The sequence below is a fragment of the Trachemys scripta genome, chromosome 7 (genome assembly GCF_013100865.1).
Source record: "Trachemys scripta elegans isolate TJP31775 chromosome 7, CAS_Tse_1.0, whole genome shotgun sequence".
Taxonomy (NCBI): domain Eukaryota; kingdom Metazoa; phylum Chordata; order Testudines; family Emydidae; genus Trachemys; species Trachemys scripta.
The window spans coordinates 4,357,612-4,371,458 of NC_048304.1; the positions used below are offsets into that span (position 1 = coordinate 4,357,612).

Consider the following 13,847-nt stretch of genomic DNA (forward strand, 5'->3'; position numbering starts at 1 on the left):
ACAATTTGAATGGGAGAATGTGTATCTTTTTCCCCCCCCCATGTAGATCACTCAATTGAACTCGTACAGAATTGTTGTCAGCCAGTCTGAAAAACTCTGTTTATACACTTCTTGTCTCTTTTTATTTAGAGAGTGTAACAAAATAAAGTCCAAGGGCTTACCCCGACGTTTCCATGAAGTGCCACCTTCTGGGGAGAGAACAGAGAAGGGGAGCAGGTGAGGGCGGTACAGATCGGGTGGGGAGTTTTTAATGCCTGGGGTGACTTACTAACTATGTATGTATGTATGTATGTGAAATTAACCAAATTTGTTCATTCAGAAGTCTTATTCTGAAATCACCTGTTATGTATGCCAGATTCATTTCCGCAGTAACCCTCTTGAAGTCAGAGGGGTTACAGCACAGATACGTTTGATCCATTATCTTTAAAATGGTCACACTTCATATTAAGGTTCTATTTATAGCTGGTTTATAAAGGGTTAACAGTGAGTTTTGGACATGCATAGTATGTGATGCTGATGATTGAGCACATCAGTAGAAGGTGTCAAAGCAGGCCATAAGGCATGGTTATAACCATAATGGACACTATAACCGTTTATGTCAATTGATTATTAAAACATCTATTACTCATTTATTTACCCTTTGTAAACTCTTTTTAAATGGAACCTTAATATAAAGTGAGACTTTTAAAAAGGGTGATGAGAAAATGGGCCATTTAAAAAAGATTATTAACAGTCATTATGACTCTTTTGTGAAATATTCATATTAATTTTTAAAATTAAAACATTTTGCAAATAAGACAAAAATGACAGTATAGACTCTTTCTCTCTCCTGCTCCAGGGACCAATTTATTATCCCATCCTTATTTGAGCTGTTGCTGGGTTATATACTTTTATGTGATGCTCTGAAGAGTCTCTCTATTTGTATAATATGGTGTCTCATAAACAGATCAGTTTCAGTCGTGTAGGACTCTCCTGGAAGAACTGTGAATGAAACATCCTATAATACAAGTAGATGCATCCTGAGGGCCCAGTATACATTTATCATAAAACAGTGAAATAACAGAAGCTGCCAGAGAAATCATGTTTTCGTCCTCACCATGTAATGTAAAGTGTAATCATCTAAGGGCCATATTCTCAATCCCACAGCAACAGCTGGAGTAATATTAACACGAGTTAGTTTCACAGCATGAGGCACTCTGGGTATGAAATTATAGAGTTAGGAATGTTCAAATCAATCCATCAGTATACCTGGATACATAGAATGGATCAGACAGCTGGATGAAATAATAAAGAACAGGGGTGATCTTATCTTAAAGCTTCCTTTCTTAATAGACAGTCATAGAATCATAGAAGTTTAGGGTTGGAAGAGGCATCAGGAGGTCATCTAGTCCAACCCCCTGCTCAAAGCAGGACCAACACCAACTAAATCATCCCAGCCAGGGCTTTGTCAAACCAGGTCTTAAAAACCTCTAAGGATGGAGATTCCACCACCTCCCTAGGTAACCCATTCCAGTGCGTCACCACCCTCCTAGTGAAAAAGTTTTTCCTAATATCCAACCTAGACCTCCCCCACTGCAACGTGAGATCATTCATTGCTCCTTGTTCTGTCATCTGCGACCACTGAGAACAGCTGAGCTCCATCCTCTTTGGAACCCCCCTTCAGGTAGTTGAAGGCTGCTATCAAATCCCCCCTCACTCTTCTCTTCTGCAGACTAAATAAGTCCAGTTCCTTGTGCATACATATACCAAGAGACAGTGTCTGTCCCAAAGAGCTTGCAATCCAAACAGAGAAGACAGACAAAGGGTGGGAGCGGGAAGCAGAGAGAGGGGAAAGTGACGTGCCTCAACATCCCACAGCAGCTGAGTGGCTGAGCCAGGAATAACACACCTGTCCCTCAATCCCAGTAAAGTGCCTCAATCACTAGACCACAGTGCTCCACCCCATATCCCAGCCCACTTCTCATGGTCCCCAACACACTGGCTTGTTCTAGGCCTGTGCCGGGCCCTGCTCTGCAGGGCTGAAGAGGCCTGGAAATTCTATCTATGTAGCATTCACAGTGTGCGTGCCCACCCCCACCTCTTGTGTGCTCATATGGGTCCAGTGCTATGGGGGCCTTTCGTGGGTTCTGGATTGGGGTGAGTCGCTCACTGCATATGGAAAATTGAATCCACCTCTGTTCATAAATATGGAGTATTAGCACGGGGCTTTGTGCGCTGAATATGAGCGTAGCACTTTGCAAGGCAGCAGGAGGGGGATAAAAAACTCTCTAAACCCATCTTAGGAAGTTAAAATTGCCATTCTCACCATTTTAGCAACAAGAGAATCTGTGGTTTGTTAACCAGGGTTTTTTCCGTTGTCAGGCTTGAGTAGTGCTTAATTTCTAAGAGGTGCTGGGGCTCGAGGAACTAGGTGCCAGGGCCGTAGCAATTTTTTTACACTCATAACTGATGCCGCAAATCCAGAGGTGCCAGGGCTCAGCCCTGACCCAAATTAAGCACAGGGCTTGAGGATTTTATGTAGATACAAGGGGCAGTTGCGTGCCAGAGAGATACCTGGCATCTAGAATCTGGGAGCATTTCTGCAAGCCACCTGAACTGACAGTTTCATCCCTCCTGCTTAGCCCAAGTTGGTAAGAAGCATGGAAGCATAGGTGCTGAAAGAGATAACAGAGGAGGCAGGGAGAGAACTGGAAAAAGGGAAACTTTTAAAGACTGCTGCTTGGGTAGTATCTATTCTGCTGCTGCTGCCAGCCAATGACGTTACAAACTAATGTTGCTGAAGGAAGGTTGTGATTGGATAAGGGTAATACACACTACAGTATTTTACTCTCCTGTGTTTTCTAATCAGAAGTACTCAGTTCCTAATCGTGGTAACCTTCATTGCTACTTGGTGTCCATATTACAGATGCAAAACCAAACCTCTGGAAGTATTGTCCTAGTCCTACCTCATAGCCTTCATTTTCTTGGTTTTTGAATTATTTTAATAAAAGCTTCCTCGCTCTTTCTTTCTCTCTTTCTCTCTCTCACTCATAGCACCAAGGAACCCCAGTCATGGACCAGACTCCATTGTAGAAACACAGAACCAAATGACAGCCCATGTCCTAAAAAGCTTACACTCTCAGTATAAGACAAGAGACAACAGATGGATCCAGACAGACCGATGAGGGAGTACAAGGAAACAATGAGACAATATTGGTCAGCATGATGGGGGATGGTCTCTGCACACCAGTGACCTAACTGTTGTCAAGTTTTTTGTAGGAATCATGGCAAAGGAAAGTTCTAAGGAGGGATTATATATACCAGTTTCATTTACATTCCCCATTCATATTTTTTGTGCATTTCAGTATTGCACCGGTTTTGGAGTGTCAGAGGTGGTTGTTCGTGCATCCTGTTCTCCAAAACATTAGTGATGCTGGGTGCGAAAGTTAAAGCTGACTCTAGGCATGACCGGCATTTACACAGCAGCAATACAAGACTGTCCTGACCTTGGCATCATTACAGGCTTCATCTTCATTCAGACGAACTATTTCTCACCACTCTCTTCATTGTCTTTAGCCCTGCAGGACTTTTCTTTCAATCTGTGTCTTCTTCAACAAGCTCCTTTTGGACTTTGCATAAGAAAAAATCCGACTTGTAGTCGCAGCTAATGGTTGAATTCCCCAGTTTCCTAATGACTATATGTTTGTCTTGTACCCTTGCCTTTTTTCTTTTAGGAGAGTTGAATCTCCTATAAAACATCAGTGGCATTTAGTTTACAGACCTGTTTTGAACATGTTTTGTGATATTTAGGGTGACACACACCCATCAGATTTGATAGCAATTACTTAAGTTTCATAATAATTCAGGTTTTTTTTCTTATTAAAGAAACTTTATTAAGTAACATAATTTGCATGTGGAAATCAGCCATAATTTGATTCTGGTGATATTTAATTTAATATTATACCTATTTACCCGGGAAGATTAATTATATCTCTTTGAGATCAATTCCAATATATATAACAAAAATTAAAATGTAAAAAAAAAAATTAATGGGCAAAGAATAAATGATTCATGTTTCTCAGTCATGAAATACAATTTCCGTTTTCCAAAGGAAAATATAGTAATTAGAGAAATTTGCAAATGGAAATTAGCCCTGTTTGGTCTGCCTATTTATTTTGGTCATTAAATGAAGTATTTAATTAGCATTTATATAATTCATGTTTCAATATCATCTATTTTATAATTCCAAGTTTAAATATAAAATTGAAATGGGCTTAATGCAACCTATTGTTCACATGCAAAGCACCTAATTTGATAACATAGATATGAAGATACTGAGAATGTGAATTACAAAAATTCGTATTTTGTAAGGATGCAATCTACATTTTCTGAAACTGTGGGCTGAACTGTTATTTTTTTAACTTTTTCCAATTTGCATACATATTAGTCCCTGTTTAAATGATGTGTTAATTCTATTCATTAGACTTCAGTAAATGTGTTTAAGTCTCCAGATAATCAAGCTTAGGTCCCTGGGAAGCAAATTATGGACTTTCATGTTAAAAAACCTATTGTAAACGTGACATTTATCACCACTGAGCCAACTTATGTGTAGTACTTGGCTACAGTCAGTAGGGTAAATCCAGTCTTTCTTTCTGACGCTTATTGTAATGATTATGATCTCTGAATAAGTAGCTGGTACCAGGCCCTTAGTGTCTCTTCAGAGATGATTGGGCACTTCAGAAACCACTCCACCCACGATGTGTTCAAAATGCCAATTCAGCTCTCCTGGAAAAGGGAAGCTTAATTCAAGCCCTAATGCAGATTGCTTCAAGGAGAGAGAATACAAATTTTTTTTCAATCCTGAGGATAATGTGGGGGCTGAGATGACTAGAATTCCTTGAATGGCCATGCTGATGGGGCCCCACAATGCATCTGGCCCATCCCTACCGGGGGATTCTTCCTTACTCCAGTATATGATTGGTTTTTGCTCTGAACCTGAGACTCTCTAGCCCTCATACCAGAATCATACCAATTGCCACAGGGAAGCAGATTTTCAGAGTCTTTGCTTCCAGGTCCCTCCATCCTCCACAGACTGTAGTGAAGGTGGAAACAATCTGTTTATGATAACATGCTATGGGAAGAAAAGGGACTAGGAGGTGGTGTTAGAGTTACATGACTTCAGTTGCCTATTGATTTGCCAGGGCTCATGTTGGGGTGACCCCTGAATGACAATTACACTTGGAGATGCCATGTGTGCTCTGATTAATAAAAAATGTGACAGCAAAAAACGTTCTTAGGCCATTATTGTGAGAAAATGCCTACTGCATTGCAAGGCCTATATGTTAATTTACATCTGCTCTTGGAGCGTATGGGCCTTCTCAAAAAACCGCAATGAAGGATAAAAAGGAATTCATTTGAATGTTTGTTGAAACAGAGGGTTAGAGTTCAGTATCACTGTTTTTGTTATCTACAAAGCTACAAGGAACAAGTTCCCCATTGTATAGTTTAAAGCAGTAGGTGGAGTCTACCAGAAAGGAAGCTTGTTGTCCCTGCAGTATAGTTTTATTCCAGATGCACAGAATGTTCTAGCTATGGACAACAATAATATTTGATGTACATTCGCAGCGGCTACTTTATCTCACAACATCTGAATACATAATCTCCTCCTTCTCTGTGGCATTCTGCTTAAGAAACAGCTGGGCACATTTGAAGGTATGAGGAACGCTTCACTACCATTTATAATACAAACCCGAAGGCAGGGCCATTGGAAAATGAAAATTCCAGGTTTGATTATGGATGGAAGGTTCCTATGCATTGCGGTGTTGCAGGACTGTAGATTTTAAGTTTTCATTTGGTTTTGGAGATCTTCTTCAGAGTGTGAGCCAATTCACTTTCTAAATCTCTGGAGAGAACTTCCCTTTTACCTTGCAGTCTTCTCAAAAGGGGCTTAATTCTGAAGCCCAGTGCTAACATTAACAATTTCACTGTTGATTATTTTATTGGTAATGTCCACTTTATGTGGATGGATTCGTTTGAAAGCTCTAGTGGTCAACACAGGTGAGCTTGGCAGCTGCAAAACTAAACACCAAGCCCAATCTTGTCCAAACAAATTCTTGGGCTTACATTACAGGAAAGGAGATTTAGATTAGACATTAGAAAAAACTTCCTAACTGTCAAGGTAGTTAAGCACTGGAACAAATTTCCCAGGGAGGTTGTGGAGTTTCCGTCTTTGGATGTTTTTAAGAGCAGGTTAGACAAACCCCTGTCAGGGATGGTCTAGGTCAGGGGTCAGCAACCTTTCAGAAGTGGTGTGCCGAGTCTTCATTTATTCACTCTATTTAAGATTTCGTGCGCCAGTAATACATTTTAACATTTTTAGAAGGTCTCTTTCTATAAGTCTATAATACATAACTAAACTATTGTTGTATGTAAAGTAAATAAGGTTTTTAAAATGTTTAAGAAGCTTCATTTAAAATTAAATTAAAATGCAGAGCCCCCCGGACCGGTGGCCAGGACCCGGACAGCGTGAGTGCCACTGAAAATCAGCTCCCGTGCCGCCTTCAGCACGCATGCCTTAGGTTGTCTACCCCAGCTCTAGGTAATACTTAGTCCTGCCATGAGTGCAGGGGACTGGACTAGATGACCTCTCAACTTTCAGTCCTGCATTTCTGCGAACTTGGAATTTGAGAAATTTCTAAACAATGGGGGGGAGACGACAGTTATGCCCTTGGGAAGAACAGCCCCCAAGTCAGACAGTAGTGCTGGAATTTGGGATAAACCCCAACAGGAATTTCATAGATGTTCTGACTCTCGTCTGGCAATGCTTGCTTGAGCTGTGATAACTTAAGAGAGGAAGCCATAGACTTCCTAGCTGCAGTGGAGGATAACCAGGGGTAGCTGCGCCTTGAAAATAGCTGCTCCTTTGAAGGCAGAAACAGGTAGATCCTGCCTGTCACCGTTATAAGGCAGAGTAGGGAGTTCTCAAGATATAAGGGGCCAGATTCCTAGTTCATCCGTTCTTGTGCTCCACACAGGAACAAAGAGTGAGCAAAAGTGGCTTTAAATCACCTTAGTGCCCCGCGTGTGCAGCTGCTGACACCTGGTGTAAGTTTGAGCACCTGCAAGTCTCACTCAACGGTGCCCAAAAAGTGGGACGGCGGCACTAGCTGAGAGCAGGCAGCGGTCAGGACAGTGGGGAGCGTTCTGATTCAGCATCTTCCCAGAGGGAGCCATGTGCACAGAGCTCCTCCCTGGCGTAGCAAGACCCCCAAAAGAGAAGCATGACGACAACACCATTCATCTTCCCATAAGCCAAATCCACCCCCAGGCACAAGAGCGCTCCCTAGTGCGGGAGGTGAACGCTTTGTCATTTCCATACATCCGCATACAGTGACTCTGTGTGTCTGTGTGTGTGTGCGCGCGCGAGCGCCTTTTCTCTCTGCCCTGGGAACATTGCATCTCATTGGTGCATTGGAACGGGAGAGAGAGTATTTGTTTGCCAACAAAAAAAAGACGTTAATTAAACACACCGTATTCTGCCACACATCCTTGAGAAAAAAAGACTCATTTGTTAGTCAGCTGAAATTATCTGGCACTGAACGTCTTGTGCTGATGTGACAGGGTTTGCTTGCTCATATAAAAGCTGTTCAATTTGCCCTTTTATAAGTGAGAACAATAATTTCCCCCTTTCCAAATTGCAGTGTGCTCATGGTTTAAAAAAATAAATAAATTGTGATCGGCAACTACAGATTAGTGGACATTTGGCCAAATGTAACCTGGAGTAACTGGGTGCAGCTCCCTTGGATGTGTCTGGGCCAAACACAGTGGTGTCATAAAAGTGATGAAAAGTCATAAAAGCCCCCCCTTGGTATAATACTCCTGGGGGCATTCTGCGCCAAAAATTAAAAAATTAGGTGCCCAAAAAATAAAAACTCTGTGCACAATATTTTAAAATTCTGCAGATTTTATTTATCAAAATAACACTACATAATCACACCAGTTTCAATTATTTTGGTAACTTATTTCAAAATATCTGTCAGCAAGTGTGTCTAACAATACAGGGGCACACACAAAATTTCCCCCAGGCGTAGAAAGTTAAAGAAACCCCTATGACAACCCAATTCCTGTTTCTCTGCCCCCCTCCCCCCCAGAGCCCAAGGATCTGGAGGGAAAAACAGCCTGATGCTTGGTCCCATGCTCGCATGGAGTTTCCTGCACACAGCCCGCTCTTTCCCTCAGGGCATGCTGGGAACTGCAGCTGCTAGGAACCCTCTAGCTCCTTTCCCCGCCACCCGGCAGTGTCTTCTCTGTCCGAGCTGGGCTCTGCTGGATCCAGCAGCCCTTAGTGGCGGCCAGCAGCACTGTAGCTCATTTCTGTGGGGGAAAGGAAATTGTGCGCATGCAGTGTTAATTTCTGCAAAATTCTGCTTTGTGCAGTGGCACAGAATTCCCCCAGCAGTAGGTATAAACTGGTCACAAAACAGGGGTAAGTGGGTACAAATTGCAAAGAACTGTGACACATTAAAAATACTCAGATTAAATTTAAAAAAATCCTCCTAAAATGAGCAATATCTACAATATTTTCTAATGGCGAGAATTGCTGAAGTTCCTTTGATGAGAGTTCATTAGAGAATTCCCAGACTTCCTGGATCTCTGCAAAGAATTGGTCCAACAAATGATATCTAAAACCGTAGTATGCAATAATGTTAGGATACAAGAGCTCAGTGTCTGGACAGCTTTTTCGAGTCTATTGTGGAAGTAAAACTTTGTGTGCTATAAATAAAGCATGTGACAAAAATCACCAAGTTGATTTATCCATCCTGTCAAGTTGGTTGTAATCAGCTAGAAGACAAATAAATGGGTCAAAAGGTATTTCACACTTGAGTGATCTAGACAAGAAATCACAGACCTAAAATCAAAAGTCTGAGACACAGCTACCAGAGAGAATGGCAAAATGTTTTTCTATTTAATCTGTGTTTTATACAGGCTTCATCTTGCAAAATTCCTCAACTTAAGGCACAGGTATAAAACTTGAGCAAAAATGTTACTGAGTTTCCAAGACCTCAGAGATGGAAATTGATGGAGTGGATCATTTAGTGAAATCACAAATAGAAGAATACAACTGTGCCAAGTCTTTGTATTGGTTAGATGGTATTCCTTAGAATGGGTGTAACAGCCTTAATTATTGTTATCACTCTATTGGTCGCAGGGCTATTATCTAACCCCTCCAGCAGAACAGTATTAAAATTGCTACCAGAGATCACATAAGAATGTGGAGAGCAAATACAGATGGGGGGGGGGATATCACGAACAGGATTGTTAGGGTCACAGGTATTACAAAATAGAATAAGGAACAGAACCCAAAAAATCATGGACAAAATTATATCTGCCTTTAGAGTCAGAGGTCACTTTATGTGACGTGAATGGAAAAGATTTCTGAAACCAAGTGACTACTCCCAGTTGTCTAGTGGAGAGCAATGAAGAGGTACCTGGCCCGCCTGCTCTGTTTTTAACATTAACATTCAGAAATATTCACACGTTTCTTGTTAAAATGCAGCCTCCAATGAATACTGCTTTTTATCCCCCCCACCCACAATCTTGAGACAGTTCTACAGTAACCAGTGCTTAAGTTAAATGAGCAGAGATTTAAGAAATCAGTCAAAATTAAGTAGAATAAAGCCTACTAGCCTATGTTCTGCAAATATGAACAGAAAACATATTAAAGAGGATCTGTTGTTAAGGGATCTAAACACAGACAGCCCTATTGGTAATTAATGTAAATGACTTGAGTTCCCTATCTTGTATCTCACTCATTTGAAACTCCGTTTTATCTGTAGTCAGAATATTCATTTCAATATGATGATTCTTTTTATTAGATGTTTCAGTACACACATTAAGGCAAATGGAAGCTAATACATTATCTGTACACGTTGTATCTCTGCTCAGAACTGAATTGATCTGGGTATGAAAGTAGTTTCCAGGCCTCAGTTTAATTTTGACTGTTACACTGATCTCCGAAAGGCAGACTATCCTCTGCTACTAACTTGAAAATTCTTGACTTTTCTGTACAATCAGGGATCTATTAATACATGTTTCTAAATCCCACTGTAATATTTAATGATGTTCCTTGATCTTTCAATCCTTTTGCATAACAAACATCTTTTCCCTTAACAGGAATACTCAAGGCATTTTGAACCAAGGGATAGCTCTGAAACTTCAAAGATGTTCTTGTTTCTTTTTTCCTTTTTATAAATGTTTTGAAAAATTTTATTCTCCCTTCTCACTCTGTGCCCCGTCTTTTTAAAACTCATTCTTGATCTTTGACTGAGATAGTACAGTCACCAGTGCCTCTTGAGGAATTAAAGTATCAGCAACAACATTTGGTTATAAAATGTCTAGAATTTTTTTTATTGGAAAATTATCTGGCCAATGTTTATTAGGTCTGGGAAAGTGGGTAAGTCCAAATAAGCATTGTCTTCATTTGCTCGTGCTTCTTAATTACACTTAGCTTTAATAATGCTTACACCTTTTTTGTATTCATTTGATCTTTCTGGTGTATGAGCCTAAAATCTCTCGGATTTGTATTAGAGGATTGCTGCTGTTTGTGGGATTTGTTTATTTGTTTAGAAAAATCCATGTAAGGAGCAGTTGCCCTATTGACTACTGACGTTCTTGGACAGACCCTTAACTTTTGTAAATCAGCAGAGATCTGTTGGCTTCAGCTGAGACTATGGCTCAACGTTCCCCCCACAATGTTTCATTGAGCACTAAGTTATTGTGATGTGTCTGATATTTGTGTTTCCTCGTTACACTTGTTAACCTTAGAATACAAGGAACGCCTTAATTAAAAGTGTCTCCCCAGATATACCTCTGGCTTAGCTAGAATTGTGAAGAGTCGATAATATATCAGCACCAGCACCATTAGGAACAGAATCTCCAAATAAACTGATCACTAAAGAGATTAATGATTCCTCAGATCTCTGCCTCAGAGACCCATATAACATATGAGGTTTGTTATCTGTCCCTGCACAAATCTCGGCTTCCACAGACATGGCTGTGGAAAGAAGACTATTTGGATGCCAAAAATTCTGTCCTTTAGTGTGAGGAGCAGTTTTTGTAAATTTCCTTACTGGAGTAATAGCATTAAGTATTGTATTTCCATATACATTGGCCAAACCGGAAAATGTCTACACAAAAGAATAAATGGACACAAATCTGACATCAGGAATCATAACAGTCAAAAACCAGTGGGAGAACACTTCAACCTCTCTAACCACTCAGTGACAGACTTGAAGGTGGCAATTTTGAAACAAAAAAAATTTCAAAAACAGACTCCAAAGAGAGACTGCCGAACTTGAATTAATATGCAAATTAGATACAATTAACTTAGGTTTGAACAGAGACTGGGAATGGTTGGGTCATTACACTAATTGAATCTATTTCCCCATGTTAAGTATCCACACACCTTCTATGGGTCATCTTGATTATCACTTCAAAGGTTGTTTTTTTTTTAATTTCTCTCCTGCTGATGATAGCTCATCTCAATTGATTGGCCTCTTACAGTTGGTATGGCTACTTCCACCTTCTCATGTTCTCTGTATGTATAAATAGCTTCTGTGTGTTCCATTCTATGCATCCGATGAAGTGGGCTGTAGCCCACGAAAGCTTATGCTCAAATAAATTTGTTAATCTCTAAGGGCTGGTCTACACTACGGGGAGGGTGTGTGTCGATGTAAGATATGCAACTTCAGCTACGGGAATAGCGTAGCTCAAGTCGACATATCTTATTTCTACTTACCTCCCGTCCTCACGGCGCGGGATCGATGGCTGCAGCTCCCCTGTCGATTCCGCTACCGCCGCTCGCCCTGGTGGAGTTCCGGAATCGATGGGAGCGCATTCGGGGATCGATATATCGCGTCTAGACGAGACGCGATATATCGATTCCTGATAGATCGATTACTACCCGCCAATTTGGCGGGTAGTCTGGACGTACCCTAAGGTGCCACAAGTATTCCTGTTCTTTTTGTATTTCCTGTGTCCCCCATCAACTCTGTCTGTCAGGTACTAAACATCTGTTCTTTTCTTTTGTCACCTGCTACTCTTGTGTTATGTTGATCAAAGGGTCCTCTCAATACATTTGAAACCAAATTTTCATAAGATGCTATAGGATTTTCCACAAAATTTGTGAAATTCCATTTTCTATGTAAAAAGGCAAACAATAAAGACTTTCCATATTATTCACAACACTCAAAAAGAAAAACCTGCCCTAACTAGTCTGAACTTGAAATATGCCAAAATAGTTTCGGGAAGATCTTCCCAGTCATCTAGACTCCCATCAGCAAATGAATCTTTCCGGTCTGGAAAGAAAGCGGGAACTACCTTCCCATTGTACGGTTAATTATACTAAACAAATTTAAGACTCTCTGAGTTGCAGTTAAAAACGGCCAATGCCTAAGAGCAAGATGAGAATTAAGTCTAAATTTTAAGTACATTTAGTTGCAGGCATGTCTAGATCCAAACGCTGGTTTGGTGATCACCCAAGGGACACTTCAAATAAATATCAAGTAATTGTTCTGTTTTCTTATTGTAATTTGAAGGAAGGATAATCCTTCGGCCGGAAAAGCAGGTCTCTTGTATTTTGGAAGCATTTACTGTTTTCAGGTGCATATTCCAAGCAGAAAAGCTCTCTCTGCTACTCACTGTTAACAAGCCTTTTCTGAATTGCAGTTTTTATAGGATAGTTTCTGGCCCCAGTGAATCAGCGTATGTGAATTAAAACATGAAAAGAATGCACCCAGTTTTTGGACCTGGACAAAAACACAGCCACGTGTACTTTAAATTTAGACTTAGGTTTCTTCTTATTCTAAGGTATGTCTCATTGGATAGCTTTATAAAACTAGCTACTGTGTATGAGTCACGCAAGAGCCTTCTGTTGGTGGTGTGGCAAAATAAGACCCAACTCTTGCAAACAGATGTGTTTGGGGCCTGCACAGAGCCCCAGTGCAATCTTGAGCTTCTAGTGTTGGTACTGACAGCCTGTCTTCATTGATCACAGGAGTTCTTGCAATTACTGTACAGCTCTTCACTTGGAGGAAAATTTAGGTGCCATTTAGAAAAGTTTTAGGCTACTTTCTGATACCCTGCTGTAGTCAGGGTGTTGGAACTGAGCATTTTAAGGCACCACTTAAACTATGATTTGCTTGGATAATTGAATCTCTTACCATTTTAACCTGTAATATACAGCGTGGAAGATACAGTAGCTAGGCCGTTTGCTAGCTTTGCAACATATACATACCCATTGCACTAAATACATCTGTGGCTCATAGAGAAAAATGTGATTGCAGATGCACTTTTTCTTACCTTACCGATACCCCATTTTTAAAGACTATGTTAAAATGCTGCCCGTAGATTTTTAAACCCTGCTTTCTCCTCGAACTCCTCTGAGTGGCAATGCATATGCCTGAGAGCATACTCTCTTTCCGTGGAAAATACCGAAGAGAAAACCTCCTCAGGCGCATGTGAAACTGCGGAGTGTAATCAACACAGATGTTGCAAGCTATTGATTAAAACTCGGGGAAATTCTGACTCTTCTAGCTCTGTCAAAGGTCACAAAGATAATAATTAGTTACCGAGTGTTACAAGGGTTAGTGTCATCACTAATAAGCTTTCACAATTGCCTTAGCTGTTCTCAGGGGACACTAGAAAGATGGGAGAAGGGAGCATGGGAAATGTTTATGCTGGGTTAAACTAAGATTTATCCACTTACAATTTGCAGTTGAAGAGCTTTGTAAATGCATTACATCATTGGCCACCTGGACACTTTTTGGTTGTACATCTGATGATGTTAGGAATGGGGGAGGGTTTGTGAA

At 40.6% G+C, this 13,847-nt stretch overlaps 1 protein-coding gene across 5 annotated transcripts in view; it reads left to right on the plus strand.

The window, feature by feature from the left end:
- Window positions 1-13,847, plus strand: part of PTPRG (protein tyrosine phosphatase receptor type G) — a 607,840-nt gene that overhangs the window by 528,888 nt on the left and 65,105 nt on the right. For 3 of the 5 annotated variants that reach the window (XM_034776330.1, XM_034776331.1, XM_034776327.1), the window contains exon 14: window positions 130-216. The exons of the other annotated variants lie outside the window; for them this stretch is intronic. In XM_034776330.1, coding sequence (XP_034632221.1) covers window positions 130-216 — 87 coding nt within the window. The remainder of the gene's footprint in view (window positions 1-129; window positions 217-13,847) is intronic. 5 annotated transcript variants of the gene reach the window in all.